This window comes from Peromyscus maniculatus, chromosome 13 (genome assembly GCF_049852395.1).
Source record: "Peromyscus maniculatus bairdii isolate BWxNUB_F1_BW_parent chromosome 13, HU_Pman_BW_mat_3.1, whole genome shotgun sequence".
Classification (NCBI taxonomy): Eukaryota; Metazoa; Chordata; class Mammalia; order Rodentia; family Cricetidae; genus Peromyscus; species Peromyscus maniculatus.
In genome coordinates, this window is record NC_134864.1 from 47,927,129 (window position 1) to 47,946,095 (window position 18,967).

At 38.3% G+C, this 18,967-nt stretch overlaps 1 protein-coding gene across 12 annotated transcripts in view; it reads right to left on the minus strand.

Annotated features, from left to right (window-relative positions):
- Unc80 (unc-80 subunit of NALCN channel complex) overlaps positions 1 to 18,967 on the minus strand; it is a 182,610-nt gene that overhangs the window by 155,047 nt on the left and 8,596 nt on the right. For all 12 annotated transcript variants that reach the window (XM_076550199.1, XM_076550201.1, XM_015993863.3 and 9 more), the window contains exons 5-7: positions 11,419 to 11,542; positions 8,957 to 9,036; positions 6,757 to 6,896 (exon numbers count right to left, since the gene is read on the minus strand). In XM_076550199.1, the coding sequence (XP_076406314.1) occupies positions 6,757 to 6,896; positions 8,957 to 9,036; positions 11,419 to 11,542 (344 nt within the window). The remainder of the gene's footprint in view (positions 1 to 6,756; positions 6,897 to 8,956; positions 9,037 to 11,418; positions 11,543 to 18,967) is intronic.

Below are 18,967 nucleotides of genomic sequence, written 5' to 3' on the forward strand. Positions count from 1 at the left end.
AGGGAAGATGTTAAGAAAACAGACACCAAGGTTTCCCCTAAAATTTCCTAAACTGAAATTTCCAAGAGTCAGGCCCGAGAAGTTTTGTCCTAAACAGTATCCTCAGGTATTTCTTAAATACCCTTAATAATTTTGAAGAACAAATACCCTAGAGAAACATTTAAAGAATGATTTCTGTCCCTCTAGACTGATATTCAAAACAACTGCTAAATTGAAACACCATAATTGGGATGCTATGTCGACAACTTCATGTCCAGGACACCTGATGACTAAATTTATGTCTTTCTCTACACACTGAGTTTATTCAACTGAAACCAAAGACTAACTAACTGTTCAGTTAAGTCCTCTAGGCATTAACATCTATATCATCATCATCACCTCTACCACCTTCTTCTTCTTCTTCTTCTTCTTCTTCTTCTTCTTCTTCTTCTTCTTCTTCTTCTTCTTCTTCTTCTTCTTCCTCTTCCTCCTCTTCTTTTTCTCCTCCTCCTCCTCTTCTTCTCCTCTTTTCTCTTCTTCTTCTTCTTCTTCTTCTTCTTCTTCTTCTTCTTCTTCTTCTTCTTCTTCCTCCTCCTCCTCCTCCTCCTCCTCCTCCTCCTCCTCCTCCTCCTGCTCCCCCTCCTCCTCCTCTTTCTCCTCCTCTTCTTTTTCTCCTCCTCCTCCTCCTCCCCCCTCCTCCTCCTCTTTCTCCTCCTCTTGTTTTTCTCCTCCTCTTCTTTCTCTTCCTCTTCTTTTTCTCCTCCTCCTTTTTCTTCTTTTCTTCTTCTTCCTCCTCCTCCTTCATTCTTCTTCTAAAAGAACTTGTTAGTTCAGTGATTGGATGATGGGCTACAGAACAGCAAGACTCCAAGGATATAAATAAGGCTGTGACCATAAAACGTGTCCCCAAATAGGGTAATCACAGATTTGTATTTCAGTTGTTTGATATGGAGGAAACTATTTGAAACTGAAGAAGGGGAGTGGGAACTTAGGCTGATTTTGGAAACAGGTATGACCCTTTAAGAAGGACTGTTTCTTGCCCCCAAGTTTGCCCTACCCCTAAGAGATTGCTCTTGTAACAAATAGACCTGCAAGGGGAAGTCCCACAGGACCAACCAGGAAGAAGTCTGGAGGAAGTGGGTCCCCAGGAACCTATAAAATGTCCAACCTAGAGAACCAGGGTGGACCCACATCTCTGGGGTCTCTCCCATTCCCTTGATGGGAACTGTTTGTTGATTCTAATAAAGTCCTTGAATTCTTTTTCCTCTGTTTGGCTGGTGTTTCTCTGCTCCGTAGTCAATCTGTAAATTCCTTTCACGGCATCCACTACCCTCAGAGTCTATCTGTAACTGCTGCTTCCATCCCAGGACTCTCATCCGCTGCTTTCACTCTCAAGCAGTTAGGATTTTACATCCCCTGCCTCACAAACTCTCCAGTGGCTTCTATCCCTCCAACTGTCACCTCACTGTCTGGTTTGAGCAGGTCTTTTTTCCTGGAAGTACGATTCTTTTCCTATCCCATGGAACTTACTCACTGGTACCTCCAAAATGACCACCCATCACCCAAGACCCCCTGAAAATAGTAACAGTGAACTAACAAGGAATTCAGCAGCAAATAATTAGAACCTCGAATACCTTTAGTTTTTCTTTCAGTCACTATATGATTTAACTTGACGTGTGAACTCTGCTGGTTGGAGGTCATTAAAAAGTAAAAATGATAAAGTATTTCATCTAGGACAGCATTATCATATGTAATTAACTGACCAATGGAAGCTAAAAGCCATTTTCACTAAATTAAAACATGAGAGGGTAGGACAAAAAGAAAATTTCATGACTGAATATGAATATAATTTTTCTTCTAAATGATATATATGGAAATAATAAAGAGAGGCTCAGTTACAGAGAAGTTAATGGCATTTATTTACCTAGTGGAGGAGTATGTCTTATTTCTCATTATTTTAAATATTAATTCATTTATAATTATAAATATAATTTATAAATATTTATAAGTTAATATATAATTTATTAGATATGTTTATATAAATTTATAATTTAATAAACATATTTAAATATTTCTAATATATTTAAATAGCATTTCACTAAGTTATGTGTACACAATAAGCAATGATGATGAGAAAAGGTCTTCACAAAGGTAATACTGCTTTAATCTACTCCCAACCAACTACAGTTTTGGGAAACCAAGTTATTATTAATGAGTACTGAAAGCAAGTGATTATTCGGGAAGTAATACTTATGATGGCAGGGAAATATGGGAATCACTCTTGACCCTCTGCAGTATTTAATGAAGCATAAATTATATCTATGCATATGGTAATTAAAGATGTAATCTTACATTAATTTTAAAACTAGCTACTTGTCTGCTGAATGCAGTGTGCAGGGAAGAGTGATGTTGAGTTCACTTAAGGTCAAGGCACAGGCCACAGTGATCTGGATTTGCTTGATCTAGGTAGACAGCTTTCGTGGCTAGGATATTTGCATGGCTTCATTATTAAGGCTCTTTCTTCAAGCCCAATAAACACAAGAACTCCTCCAATGGAGATACATTAACACTAGCATTTGCTAAGCAGTCTGACTTGTGCATAATTTCCATGGCAACCAGCCACTGTAGCTGGGCAGAGAGAAGACAATTCTTTTTTTTTTTTTTCAAAGTGCCACTGATTCATGTCTAGTTCACATAATGTGGGTGTATTGTGCTTTGGGAGAGTGTGTTTATGTATTTACATCAAGAAATGCAGATAGATGGGCAGATTACACATAGGGAGGCAGATATATGATAGGCAGATGGCTCCAGTTCAGTAATGTCAGAAAACAAAACAACATCCTTTCATAAATAAGAATATGGGACAGTTTAGTTAGCTTTGTTTTTGTACATAATCAGATTAGAATCAATACAGTTTGATTTTTCAGAGAAAAGAACTTCATTTTCTGCTTATACTTATAATCTCTAAATATTTACAATGGTCAAGAAAACTCTGCAAGAAATAAAATATGGATATCTTACAGCCTCGAGATTTTATTTTCATACTCTTTTTTATGATTTTTTAAAACTATCTGGTATAAGCTAAGCATTTGAAGTAAGAGATTACTTCTTATATTAAATCAAATTGAACATTTTTTAATTTAATTCAGAACTGGTAGAAGAGGCATATTCAACAACTGAAAAAGTAATAATAAAATTTACAGTATATGAAATGATAGCGACATTATCATCAATATTGTTTGTTGTAGCTGGCCTGTAAAGAGAGTTCCCAGTGCTCCCTGTCTCCTGGTCCTTACAACCTAGTGTAGGATAATCCCATACTCTACCATGGTTGGATGTTGTAATGCACAGCATATAATAGAAGCAACAATCTGTGAGTTTCAGAGTGTACTATAAAAATACTGAAGTTCTATATTGGTGTTCTCCCTCTTGTATAATTTGTTTTGAGAGAAGCCGGTTTCCACATCATATGTGGCCTTAAAGAGAAACCCTGATGCTGAGGAACTGAGGCTAATTCAAAAGATATTTTGGTAACAAAATAAAACCTTAATATGGGGAATGGCTGTAGAACCCTGGAACAGGTAGAACCTATAAAAAGAAATGAGGAATGTGATTTTATTTTTTTAGTGTAAATTTTCTAAAATTTGTAAATACAACTTCTGAACTTTGAGGAAGCTGCTGGTGGAGCAAAAGGATGATACTGGGGTTGGGGGCTGAAAATGTTTGCTATGTAGAGGCAGGACTAAGTGTCCATTGGTGTGGACGTTACACAAATGTGCCCAACTAGGTGACAGAATGAAAGAGATGTCCAGATAAGGTCTAAAAGACACCTCCTGGATTCCGTTTGCTGGTAACAGTAAATCAGAAGAGAAGAGATAAGAACTTAAAATGAATTATTAAAGATTTATTATATGAGATATAAATATTGAAATTTCCCAGCTTTTACAGAGAACAAATGATGCTAAAATTAAGAAATGGATAACTGCAAACATAAAATCCAGAGAATTGTTAAAAAAAAGTCTAAAAATCAAGCCAAGGGTGAAACTACAGAGTTACTTGTTAAGACTTCAAAATAATCTAAGGTTGTACTTCAGAATACTATTGAATCTGACAAAGACCCTCTACAAACCTTGACAGTATGATGCAAATATATATGTATATATTTATAATATATGTATATTAGTATTTATAACTATATATTTATTTACATATATTTGCATATATGTGTATATAATAGTCTATTATCTTTATACTATTATCTGTTATATAATTTTATGGTACCCACTACATAATTTTACATTATCTATTATACAGTTTCATAGTCTATTATCCTTATAAACATTACCATTATATAATTATCTTTTCTGGGTGCATATAAAATGACTTATAAGAAAACTATGAGCATGGAAGTCTAAGATAGAGATGGGATATGGAAATGTGGATTTTGTCTATCCACTGGATCCTAATAAAATTCACAATGAACCTATAAAAATAAACATTATGTCAACAAAAATACTTCCTGAGACATTAAAAATTGAAAATAGGCTCTCTAGCCCCCTCCCCCAAATGGTAATTGCAGGAAATAAGCTGTGAACATAGGCTACCTTTCTGGGAAAAGGAAAGTTGGCTTAGAAGATAGAACCAATAGCTTAGAAAGAGAAGTCAATTGCCGTGGCCAAGAGTGGGCTGCATTCTAGTCAAAGGGCTGCCACCTCTTGGAGCTCAGCATCAGAACTGCTATAGTCAGTTCATCCCACTTCTTCTCTTTCAGTAGCCATGTACAAGGCAGGTATCTTATGCCTGTTTTTACGACACTTGTGGTTACATATCCTTTGTCTCTTTAGCCCATGGGCAGTTGGAAATAGTACAGTAACAGGGACACAGGCAGTAAATAAAAAGATAATGTATGCATGCTGAATGTAGGGATAACCACCAGAAGCAGCTGCAGAAATCTACACAGGAAAATGGTAAAGACTTGAATTAAATGATTGTGAGAAAGGATGTGAAAGGCGTTGAGAAGGTAGACTGTAAATGACTTGGAATGGAATGAATTTGGATTGGTATTTTGGCTTGCTGTCCCGAGGAGCTGGAGTATGAACGTAGACCTTAACCGAGCTGTACCTTCAAATTTGATAAGTAAGATATCTGGGACCATGGTTGTTCCACCTACTAAGATAGAAACCAATAAATAAATGCATATGTACTAAGCCTACACATATGAAGACTCTAATTTTTTCTACAGGGCTTTATGTTTTCAATAAGTCTATGAAAAATTTCAAGACCAATATCCTTAAATAATCAGGTTTAGGGCCAGGTAGAGATAAATCAATTAAAAACCATCAAATGAAAAGGTGATTCAGATATTAGAAGGAGATACCTGTGAAGCATTTTTCTCTAATAAGAGATTTATATGCAGAATATATTGAAGACTCTTAAAAGTGAACACTTAGACACCCCCATTAAAACGTGGGAAAAGTTTGAATAGCCCTTTGATAAAAGAGTACTTCTGAGTAGCTCATAAGCATATGAAAGCATACTTAGCATCCTTAGTCATCAGGGAAAAGTAAATGAAAGCCACAGTCAGGTCCCATTTCACACCCACTAGGATGACTATAATAAAAAGAGAAAAACAATAAAAATGTTCCTGAGGATACAAAGGCCCATATATTGCTGGGGGAGTATAAAATAGTGCCAGCATTTTTGGAAAAAAAATTTAGTTCTTTTTATATTAGGCATAAATTTGCTACACAATCCAGCAATTCTACTCATGGATATCCACCAGTGGAATGGGGACCTATGTCCATAAAAGATTTAAGTGAAGGGTCACAATAGTGTTATTCATAATATATAAAACATGGCAATGAACTATCCACCCAATGATGAGTAAAGAAAGCTGATTGATTTGCCCAAAATAATAATATTCAGCAATAAAAAGGAATGAACCACTGATGTGTGCAATGATGTAGATTAAAAAAACTTAAAACATTATTAAATTAAAGAAGGTAGATGCATGATACCATAAATTAACCCATTCCCTGTTTACGAAGGACTTAACTGGATTTTGGTGATAATTATACAACTTTGTAAATATACCAAGGAATGATTAAGATATTAACTTTAACAGGTTGATTTTATGACATAGAAATTATATCTCCATAAAGCTATATTTAAAACTTTATTTTAAAGTACTATCACCCAAACAATAATTTCATTGGCAAGTAGAAATATAGTCTATGGCTCACTAGGTGAATACTTTGTGAATCTAGGTATCCACAATCCCTTTAGAGAGTAGGAAGAGGTAGACTAGCTTGGTCCTTGCAGAAGGTTTATTGCAAGCAAATCCCTTTGTTATGTTCACAAAATAACAGGAAAGAGTTGGAATGTTTAAAGAGCAGACTTGATAATTTCAAAGTGTTTTAGCAACACCCGTTTCAATACAGGGATTTACTGATGCCAAGTGTCCTTACCCACTAAAGCAGATCCTTAATCTTAACTGCAATGTAATCTTCTTAGAATATCACTGGGATTTCTGCACTTGGATATTTAACTCAGGCATCTCACTAAATCTGACATGTCTTCCTACTTCCAGCCTGATTTGTTAAAATGAGGGACATTCATTGCTGGGGTTGTAAAAGACAATTTATATCTTGGCTAAAACGGCACACACACACAGAACACACATTCATGTTTTAAAAAATCAAGACTGTAAAAGCAGCTAGGATGCAGTCTAACTCTCCGTAGTTGGGACATGTTTCATCTAGCCTTCTAGTCAAGTACCTTGAATGCGATGGGCCTCTTTCCTGGGAAGTTTGGGAGGATAGGCTTCCGTCAAAGGAGTTTCCCTGGTGGCAGCCTGAGATGGTGGCCTTGGGTGACGTGGAATCAGGCTGCAGTGCTTCACTGACCCCCTGAGGTCCCTTTTGGAGGTGAAAAAGTAGATTAGTTCCGTTCTCTGCTTTGGTAATTCCTCTAGAATTACCTCCTTCATCCATACAGAGTCATATATATTAAAGACATATATTTTGCAGAGCAAAAGTGATCCTAGACCTAGAGATTTGCCTTTGTCTAAAAGGCAATGGAAATAGACAGCACCGGTGTCATTCCATGCATGAGGCTTAAGTATTTCATAGGTTTTGTTCATCTTGCCCTTCATTGTTTTCTTGATCCCCTCTATGTCCAGCGTCTGCAGTACAGTTACGAACCCCTCTTGGCTAGCACCAAGGAGAATAGGAGTGTGAGGCTCAGCCTCGTGCCAACATAGCAGGAAGTTATCAGACTCAAGTCAGAACCTGAGGATGAAAGTTTTCCCAGCATTCATGAGAAAAGGAATATAACACAATTTTCAATTGGCCCAGGGACCTTTATCTGCAAGCATACACTCAAAAATTTATTTTATTGAGTAACTTATTTTAATTCCATTTAGCTGATGAATGTAATTCTGCTCAGGTAATGGGAAATATTTTCTGTAGGTATCATAGATTAACTTCTTAAGCACAAAAAAAAAAAAAAAAACCCTTGGATATCTACCATAGCCGGTCAGCTGCAATCCTCCTGTCTCAGTGTTCTGAGCAGTCAAAAGCATATGATTTAGACTGGTAACAGAAGGGAAAAGAGCATTTGTGTTAAAAGAAGTAGGCTGAGCTCAAGAGACTCAGGCTACGTGAGCATGAGCTGTATGCTGGAGGTATGACAGTTAGCTGAAGGTGTGACCACAGAGAAAGTCAGTCAGGAAGCATGGTGTCAGGTGGTGGGAGTACTAATCATCAAAGGGGAATTTGGGCTTCAAGTCTGCAATCACGTTATTATATTTTCATTATATAATTGGTTGAAGGAAATAACTAGCATGCATGAGCAACATAGTGAGAAGCACCAGGCACTGCAAGAAATCTCAACAGAAGATCCAAGCAGAGCAAATCAAGCTCCACACAGTCTATTATATTTAAGGTGCCATCACTTAAAAACACTTCATTGTGTTATATACCACTAAGAAAAGTAGAACACTTAAGACTTTTGCTTCTTATCAACGAAAAGCTTAAATCATATATTAGTTTGGAAGAGTTATTTTAGGTTTATCTAGGTATAATCTGGGTTAAGTATTCATTTTGTGTATGCGTGGAAGGAGAGAAGTGAAATATACCAGTGTAGTAGTCTTAAAATTTATTCATTTTGGAATAGTCAACTTGGAGTTGATATTTGAGGTTTTCCAAGGAATAATTTCCCCTTTGTGGGGCTATTAGTTCATAAAAGCATTGTTTCTTAAGACTGTCCACTCTTCCTCTGACATTCTTCTCAGTCACTGACCCTGATGCTGCGAATGTTGATACTGCCCATGACCAAAGTCAGGTGGCACAAGAATGATTGCCTTGTCAAGATACCCACCGGGCAGTGAGACTGTGAGCAACCAAGAACATCAAGCACACTCCGTTACAAAGACATTAAATGTGGAAAAAATAAGGTTTATAAATCTCAGTGTAAGCAATTGCTCTGAGTATGGTAGACATATCAACACACTAAAGCCTCCAGCTTGGAGTTTAACTTGAAAGATAATGCTGTTCCTGAGAATAATATGTCCATTAGAAAAAGAACCAAATTTCAATGGAAGACATCAGGTTTTACTTTGCACCGGTTGAATGGAAAGTGAAGAGAGATCAAATAACACTTTTTGAAAGTGAGATGAATGACAACGAACACTTATTGTTCCATGTTAGCCATCGAGATAAAATAAAACCTACTTCATAATGGTTGAGATACAATACTCGACTGTTTTGTCCCAACACCTCTATACTATTGGAAGATGCTTAATATTAGTTTTTGCACATGATTGACAGAAGACCTCCGCCTGAGCAAAGCTGCATGTCCGGGATGGAGGAGAGGGTTTTGAGTGGAGAGTATGAATCTCAGATTCATGTCTGATCCCTTACAACGTGTTGCTCAGAGCGTCCCTCCTGCCCCTCTTATTATGTGATCACAAACTGACCTCGCCTTGCTGTTTTGTGTCTTGGTTGGGTGACTCACAGGTCTGACTCTTCTGACTGTTGACAGGAGAGCTTCTCTTGGCTACAGGGATGAAAGAAAGATCCATCACCAATTATATAAGATCACAAGTTCATTTTTATCTTATAGGTTCACGTCATTTCCAAATAAGAACAGTTTCCTATAACATCATCACCTTGAAAGAAAACACCGCGAATCACGTGTCATGTAACTGAAATCAAACAGTCAATAAAAACAAGCACCTCTCAGTTTTTTTCAATGTATATGTTTATCTCTTTATTCAGACTTACGGGGATGAGGTTTAGAAGTTGGTAATAATAAGAACAAAACAGGTATAGCCTGTTTATCCCACCTTTACTGCATACCAAGTCCTGTAAACTAATGGAATCTTTTTCTTCACCTTATTCTACTGCTATATACTTATACCAAGTTATAAATGAAAAACTCAGGCAATGGGAAGTTTAACTTGACATTTGTGGGAAGATTTCAAGTTAGTCTTTGTGACTCCGCATTAATGTTTTGGTCACCAGGTTGGACTGGTCCTTTAGTAAGATTCAAATAGACTACATCTGTACTTTAGGATTAGGTAGCTGGGTGGCTGTGGTAGCAGTGTCTGCCTTGTCTGGGTAGTGAAAATCCAAGTTACTGTGAAGGTCTCCTTGTGGAATTGCTCTCCCTAGTCATGCCATCCAGGTCACATCCAAGTTCCCTTCAGATATTGGGCACCATTTCAAGTCCCAGGCATCAGGTACAGGAGAAAGAAACCAGCCCTCTGTGTTTTCCAGAAACCAAAGCGGAGGGAGGTAAACAGTCCAGGGCTGTCCTGGTGGGTCAAAGTTTCTTAGACATTTTAAAAAACATGTTAAATGAGCTTCTATGTACGAATCAAAATGAGAGAGATGGGGTTGGAGTTATAAATAGGTGGCAGAGAACTTGCTGAGCACATACAATGCTCCAGGGTAAGCTTCAGGAGGTCAGACCTCTAACTTTGAAGGGGCGATCCCACTTGCATAGGAGAACTACAGCAAAACTTAAAAAAATTGTATTTCCTTAATGTATCATGAAGGTACGACACACACTTAACTAACGTTTTTTTATACCTATGCATATTTTACTCTCAGGCTTATTTCTATTACTTTCAGTTTTTTTTAAAAATAATCTTGCACTCATCCTATATTCTGTCTCCAGTTGTTTGAATCCAGATTAATTAACCTCATTCTATACATAGAATCTGAAGCAGATTCACAGCTATAACACCTTTACTTATTTAGTTCCTTGATATTTAAAACTGTGATATCACTCTTGAATCTATCTTTCAAAAGTTAATTATATATATATACATATACATATATGTACATATATATAGTGAGACTCAAGTACTTTATATTATGTGAAAAAAATCAATTTCCTTTGAATGACTCTATTTGTCACAATAGTAATCTTTTCAAACATATGACTAATAAGGAACTCGAAGGCTGCAATGACTCTTTAATATATCAAACACTTGGAAAGTTGTGTTTGATTATAGAGGAAAAGAATAGAAGAATTTGTTTGTAGTTTTCTTCCACTTTATAGAACCCCTTTAATTATGCAATCATCCACTGTCTGCTTCTAAAATGTACAAACTAAGGAAACCATCTCCACAGATGTGCACACATGCGATTATAGCACACATGCTTCTATAGATTTTCTACCTAATTTATTTATTATTGACACTAAAAGTAGGACTGAGAATAGAAGAACAGAATTTGTTAAGCATTTACTCCCAAACAAGTACTTTATGTACTTTCTCATTTACATTTATCAAGAAACCAGATAAGCTGTTATAACGCCTATTTTACATGAATAGAAATACAAATTCTGGAGTTAAGTTGTATAGTTGAATTGTATACATGGCATGCACATATAGCAAGAGATGTATTTACAGTGAAAAATGAGCCTATTGTACACTTATAAATTTATCATGCTGGGCAACTTCCAGAAATCAATTCAACCATAGGACTAGCTCACCACAAAATTCCAGTTCCTTAAGTAAAATACTTTGATAACAATAAAATGCTATGAAGAGATCTCCAAGGACCCTCTACTTCATCTATCATAACCATGATTCAATAATAACTATAATAATAATGATCTTTTACTATATGACAGATATTCTTCTGAATATGTGTGTGTGTGTGTGTGTGTGTGTGTAATTTATTCCTCACACCAATTCTACAAGCAATATTAATACTTTAATTCCCATGTCCCAGATGTGGAAACAGAAGCACAGTATAGTTAGATGATTTACCCAAAAACATATGTGTCCCATGTGAATATGCCTCATACCTAGGTCACCCAGAAAGCTTTCCAGAGAGATTTACTTTTTATTATCCTCTTAAAGGAAAACCATCCTACCACAATACCTACTGTGAGGGAACCTGCCTGAGCCCTGGAGTCACGAACCTGTAATGATGCTCCTGATGGGCTTCACCAGGGCAGTGAAGCCGGAGACTTCTGGCTGTCTGTGCTCCCACATAGGTTGCCATATAACCAGCCCACTGGCCAGTCGGAAGGTGAGGTCGGATTCCTGGGGACAGAGATGTATGTTCAGCAATTGGTTTGTGTCAGGGAATTCGTCATCTTCCATAGACCCTTTGCAGAGGGACTTGCCCTGGCAAACACTCAGATGAGTGTTTCTAGGCAAGCCAATGATCCTGTTAATACTACAATCAAGATGGAAATTACAGTGACCTGCTTTATGGAAAAGGAGAAATTAATCAAATGTAGCTTTGGAAAAAGCCTGGGACACATAAATCATTGTTTTGTTCGCAGTGAGAGAGATCTGTTTATTTTCATAGTCTTGGCAGATCTCTTCATGCTTGGTTAAAGTGCCATTCCTCTTGATTATATAATTGTCCTTATTTTTCCCTCAGGAGGCAATATCCTCAGAGCCTGGATACTTTGACTCCCAGTCTCCAATGCTTCTCTCTTTCTTTATTTCATGGAATTGGGTAAATATGTTTTGATTCTTTATAGTGACTGATATCATAATGTTCTCTTGACAATCCTAATTCTTCACAGCAAGGGCTAGTGGAAGAATTCCCCTTTCCTGAATCTTCCAGTATCACCACAGCACTTCACACAGATGGGGAATTGTGTGCACAAAGATACTCAATAAATATGTGTTAAATTTGGCTGTTTTTACAACCCATGCCCGTACAGTTTATTTGTAATTCAAAGCTCCTTCCAGAAACACATTGTATGTGTCATTATTGCATCGTATTGACAGGCTTAAGTATTTGAAAATGCAACCTCATATTATAGCGTTCAAACTTGTCATAAGATCACATCTTACACATTTCAGCTCATCCAAAAAGTGAACACGGAAGCAGGGAATATGAACACAGATTAGTAAACACATCTGAGACCCAGGAATTCACTTGGGACACTATTTTGAAACTCTAGCTTGTGTTATTGCAACCACTTTGTGAAGTTTTAAAGCAACGAGGAGGCTTGAGTCTCATCTTGCTCTCATACTCAGACCCATTAAATTAGAAACCCTGTGAGATTTTTCTAAGGTTCCCCAAGGACCCTCTTCTGTAGCCATAGCCTAGCACTGAGCTAGGAGATTCCTAAGAGGAACTGGAAAGCTGGAAGAAGAAAAGCAATTCAGCAAATGGAGAGTAAGTTCACTGGATCATAAGAAACCTTCAACTAAAGGGCGTTGGCAAAATTCCCAGATGAAGGGCTGAAGAGATGACTGGGTGCCTAAAAGCACTTGCTGCTCTTTTAGAGGACCAGAGTCTAGTTTCCAGCACCCTTCTCAGGTGGCTCACACCCAGCCTAAAAACCCAGTTCCAGGGGATGTGACACCCTCTCTTTGTTTCCAAGGGCACTACATCTATATGGTGCACATACATACACTCAGGTGCATGCACATAAAATAAACAAATCCCTTTTAAAATCCCCAGATAAATCCACATTGTTAGACTTGGGGTATCCATGTTTCCTTTCTGTTGTGTTATGGAACAAATAACCCAACCAAAAGCAACCCAGGAGAGGAAAAGGTTATTTGTCCATTACTGACAGAAAGTCAAGGAAGGAACTAGAAGTAGCTAGTCACATCACTTCCACAGTCAAGAGCAAAGAGGATAAATACACCCTTGCTTGCTTGCTTCCTCCTGTTTTACATAGTTCAGGATGCCCTCGCTGGAAAATGGTACTGCCCACCATAGGCTGGGTCTTCTTCCATCACTGAACCATCAAGACAATTCTCCCACAGACATGCCCAAAGCCAATTTGATCCAGACAATTCCCCAGTTGAGTCTTTTTTTCCCCCTTAAGTGCCTTTAGATTGTAGAAAGTTGACATTTAAATCTCACCAACACACTAACTCTTCCATAAAGCTAAAGACTGGGTTGAGGTCTGTTATACACAGATTCCTTTGAAGTGAAACGTGCCAACTAGGAGAGAAGGGGACACTCATGAGATTCTGGAGGTAAAAAAGACATAGCTTGCTGGGCGGTGGTGGTGCACGCCTTTTATCCCAGCACTCGGAAGGCAGAGGCAGGCGGATCTCTGTGAGTTCAAGGCCAGCTTGGGCTACAGAGTGAGTTCCAGGAAAGGCGCAAAGCTACACAGAGAAACTCTGTCTCAAAAAACCATGTCTTGGAGAGTGAAAAAGTGCAAGATTCTCCAAAGGCTCCTCTCCAGCTTGGTAAAAGCAGTAAACAACAGCTGGAGGAGGGTACTCTAATTCAGAGAAGCTGAGCGGTTTCTCAGACCTATCCATCTGTGGGAAAATTGAGCAGAGAGAGCCAGATGTGCAGCCTTCCTGAGTTATCACCCATATTGGTGATGAAGCTGCTTTAGAGGCACCCCTGTTCCTATAATTAACCCCTCACCCACACTCCTGCTAGGAACCCCAATAAAAGCTCATTGGTTCACCAAGTTGGACTTTGGTCTGTCCCTGGCTCTCTTCTGTGATGAGTAGAATAGTGTGCTACATCTCTTCAGGAAAAAACATAAACAAAAAACCTCTTACATAGTAGAATCCTGGATCCATTAGTAAGAGAACCACACAGGGGCCCACAAAGGAAAAGCCTCTTGGATTCCATACTTAGAAGTATGACAACAGTTTACAAAGTCCTTCTTGAAATTCATTCCACATTTAATTAAAATATTTGTACATTATGTGCTATGAACCTGATGCTATTCTAGGTTCCTGTCTGTATCAGGGAATAAAGAGTACAGAAGCCCTTGCTCATAGCACACAGGAGTAAAATAGGTAGAGTGATACAAAGCAGGAGAGGTGACTTCTGAGTAAAGACCTAAGGGACATGACGGAGTCTCCACATAGGTGTCACGAAGAAAGGTATTCCACGAGAGGCACCAGCAGTGAATAGTTCCTAAGTTTGCCTAGTGGGTCAAGAATCAAACAATGAACTGTATATCTAGAGTAAAGAGAATGGAAAAAATACACGATCAGGAAAGTTATTAAGTGTGAGAGAAAGTTGCCTGGTAGAAGACAGACTTCAGCAGGACTGGGAAGAAAGGAAGCACCAGGTTTTGAGTGGCAGAGAATATATGCTTAATAACTTAAATCGAGTCATTGAGAATAGTTTGAGAAAGGGAAATTTGAAATAAGAGACAATCTGTCAGGCTAATGTTATCACTTATATGAAAAGTGATTAGATTGGAATTTGCTAGCAGAGAGCAACATTACAATTCTGGATGCATTTTGGAGATACAGTTACAGAATTTGCTAATTGACTGGTAGTAGTTTATGAGGAAGGAATGAGCCTGGGATTTGATAAAGATGAACAGAATGAGATGGAGTCGGTGATGGGATTTTGAAAGCATGGCCTGATAAGGCTGAGATACCACTTGACATTAAACCATAGAAAATTAAGAAGGCAGCTAAAGAGGTCTAGAGGCCTTAAAATAGATGGCAGACACATTGGGAGCCAAACCTCAGTTGACCTGGTTTTAATGATTTCTTAGTTACAAGTTCAACCTGTTTCATTTCCATGTTTATCATATGTAATCTCAACATAAACAAAATTGTAGCGGAAGCTAAGCATGATGGCACACACCTGCAATCCTCCCAGGTCAAAAGGTGGAGGCAGGAGAATCAGAAGTTCAAGGTCATGATTGGTTGCCTAGGAAATCAAGACCAGCTTAGTCTACATCCTGAGTCTGAAAACCCCCAAATAATAACAGTAATCATAATGATAATGAGGAGGAGGAAGAAGAGGAGGGGGTGAACGGAAGGGGGAGGGGAGAGGAAGCAACTTAAAAATTCCAGTAGAAACGACATCAGGAAATACTCAAGTCTTTTACTAAAATCCTGGTCTTTAACATCCAGTGTATCAGTGTGATAGTTGACACTCACTGATAGTTACTGCAATCACTTGGTTGTATTTGTTATATCTCCAACTGAATAAAAGGGGATATTTCTGAAGACTAGCTAGACTCTCTCTAAGGCCACCCTCCTGACCATCAATGCGTCCTCATTGGTTAAGCGGACATATTTCTACTTTCTCCCGACAGTAGCATCTCAATTCAGTCACTCTTCATTTTTTCTTTTATTTTACATACCAACCACAGTTTCCCCTCCCTCCTCTCCTCCAGCTCCCTTCCCCTACTTCCCTTCTACCCCCTCATTCATTCTTCCTCCCTCTCTATTCCTATGGGGTAAAGTCTCCTTTGGAAATCCACATAGCATGGCATCAAATTGCAGCAGGACCATGCTCCTCCCCCCTCCATCAAGGCTGAACAAGGATGACAGCTAGGGAGCCCATAGGGGACCGACCTAGGCCCTCTGCATCTGGGAGACAGCTGTGTAGCTTGGTCTTTTGTGGGGCTCCTAGCAGTGGGACCAGGACCCATTCCTGATGCATGAGGTGGCTTTTTCGAATCTATTCTCTATGGTGGAATGCCTTGTTCACACTCTTCACTTTTTAACACCTGCTGTACCTATGGCTTCCTCTTATGTTAGCGTGTTATTTTCAAAGTATTCTTAAGTTGTCAGATTGCATAGGCCCTGTCACCCTAATTATTCTCCTTCAGTGGTGCTCTATGTATGTGATGTACAACTTGGTCCCTGGAGAACACTTTTTAAAAATCATTTAAATAGTTAAGAAGACTTAAAGATTCCTGAGAAGAAAGCAGATGTAAACATGGGCAGATTCTGTCTCTCTATCTTTTGGGTGTGTCTATCCATTCCACTGAGGTCTCATTCCTATGTTAGTGCTGAGAAATTGTATTTACTGGTCACTGAGCAGATTTCACTGAGCAACTAGCATTTAAAGGAAATTGTATACTTCACACATGGATTTTGTTCAAATCCATTTGCCGCCTTGCACTTTGCTTTATCTCCTGCTGTTTCTCTAAGACTTTAAATAGTGCCTCATATATAGTAGGTACCCAAGAGATATTCCTTCAAAGAATAAGTGCCAATATGAGACTCTGTACTTTAACAAATGTTATTTTGTTTTCACTGATTACATTGAGTATAAAATTAATGACATATTTGACAGAATATTCAGATGAGTCACTTAGGTGAAATATTGGAGTGAACTATAAATTAAAAACATAGAAAAATAGGCAATGAATACGTCCTTAAAATGAGTAACTTAAATGACTTCTAATTTATAAATTCATTCATTCAATAAATATTATCTTCCAAACACAGATACTGTGTTAGCTTCCATAGATGCAATGATAATTTCTACCTTCTAACCATCCACAAACTAGTATGAGAAAGATGTAGAAAAAATTACAATGAACAAGTTAGTTACAACAATAAACATGTTCCTACAATATTATTGAGATAGAGATGAGCAGTTATAAATTTTGAGTAAAATTCTAACAGATGTTTTCTAGGCAAAGGGGTAGATGTAACCCTAATCCTAATATTCCAGGCAGCAGGATCTTCAAGAGAAAAGCCTTGAAAAAATGGCTAAACATCTACAGCTCATAGAGTGGTATACACATCACAGAGGGTCCAGGCTACTAGATCAGGACTTTGACACTCAGCATGAACACAAACTAACAAATCATTTTAAGTATGTTCAACATAGTCAGATCTACACTTTATATCAACCACTTTGGTGTTGACAATGGATTTTATGAGATAAACCAGAAAACCAAATCCAGTTAGAAAGTAAGAGGCTCAAGTAACAGATGCTAAAGGCTTAGGTCAGGTTAGGGCTATCAATAGGCATGGAGAAGATGTGATAAATTTGAGAAATATTTGTATGGTAAAGTGGGCAGTGCTCAGTGATTCCTGGGATATGTTGAGAGTGAGGGAGAAAGCAAAAGAAATTCAAAAAGATAATGATGTGAAAAACAGACCATTGGGTCAGTCCAGAGAAAACAAAAATGCCCATGGTTTCTCTGGTTGGATCACTAAATATAAATTAACCTTAAAGCAAGAAGGAATCTGGCTTAAAGAGGCAGAATTAGGAGACCTCAGCTGATAGACCACAGATGCCTCATGCCAGTGGGAGGGGATCCTCTAGGAAAGCTGTAGCAGCTGCAGCCAGGGATGCAAGAAAAACAGCAGTTGCTGGTGCCATCCGGGCAAGAGAATCTTACAACAGGAAGTCACAGTGTCAATTTCAAACATGGCTGAGGTTTAACACAATGAAGACTGCAAAACGAGATTAAGTCCAACATTAGTTATTTATGACCTGACTGGAAAAATGCTCCAGCACAAAAACTTGGGAAGACTTAGGAAATCTGGTGGCACTGGGCTGGAATTTTTGTTTGGCTATTAACTGCTTGGCTATCCGGCTTTGAACGTCAGCTTCATGTCTGGGAAAATGGAAGCAAAGATACATACCCCCCTGTGGGTGGATGGAAAAATTTCAAGTAATGCAAGCGAAAGCTGTCAGGCATGGAATAGAAGCAAGCACTGAGGCTGGAGGCTGAAGGGAGAGTATGAAAGCCTTGTGCCAATCTAAACTTTGACATCTCTGTCACCTTTGTGAAGGAGCACGTGTCTGTGTAAGTGCTGAGAGGGGACTTGATGCTAAGTGGGCAGCCCACTAGGTCAGGAGACTATGGCTTTGTAGGAGCCCCCCTGGGATGTCTGTGTGTATTCTCCAGCAACATGCAGACCTCTCAGTGAATGAAGAGACAACTTTTGGTCTTGGTTTGGGTTGGGGTTGGAAGAGCAAAGGCTAGGAATAGTACTGGTAAGGGGCAGAAAGGCCAGGGGAGGAAAATAGACCTTAACATAGTCCTATGACTAATAAGCAAATGGAAAGTCTAGGGTACTGTTCTCAGTCAAATCCAGTTCTCTACCACCCATAGAACTGGGGACATTTTGGTGACCTCTGGAGTTATCTGTGGCTGTCACAACTTAGGGAGGAGAGAATGTGACCAACACCTAGCAGGTAGATGACCAAGATAGCCTTAAATATTCTACAGTTCATGGGGTAGTGTCCAACAAAGGATTATTGGGTCCCAAATGCCAACAGTGTCAAAGCCAAGAAATACTAATCTATAGATCTTATCTCCCCAGCAACTTAGAAAAAACCCTACATCACTCTCAAACAGAGAAAGCTTTGAAGACATATACCGATTCAATAATTATATTTTTATAGTATCTAGAACAAAACGACAATGAAAAATGATAATAATTAATATAGTAATTATTCTAGCAATATAGCTAATAACAATTATTTACAATGTTTCTGTCACTAACAGTGTCCTTATATACTGACTCCTTAGTAAGTCCTCCATTGCCAAGCTACTTCTAAAATTTGGAGGGATTCCAGGGAGCATTCCAACTCTATCATATCTACTGAAAGGGAACTTAGTACTTCTCTTCCAACAGTACAGAATACTAGTCGCAATAAAATACTGACGCTCAAACAAAATGCCTTTTTAATGTCTTTCTATGTTTTAGGTTGAATACTATAACTGGTTTAATCCTCAGAATGCTCTCAAATTTGTTCTTATGTCCAACTTACACTTGATAAAAAAATTAAGCTTAAAAATT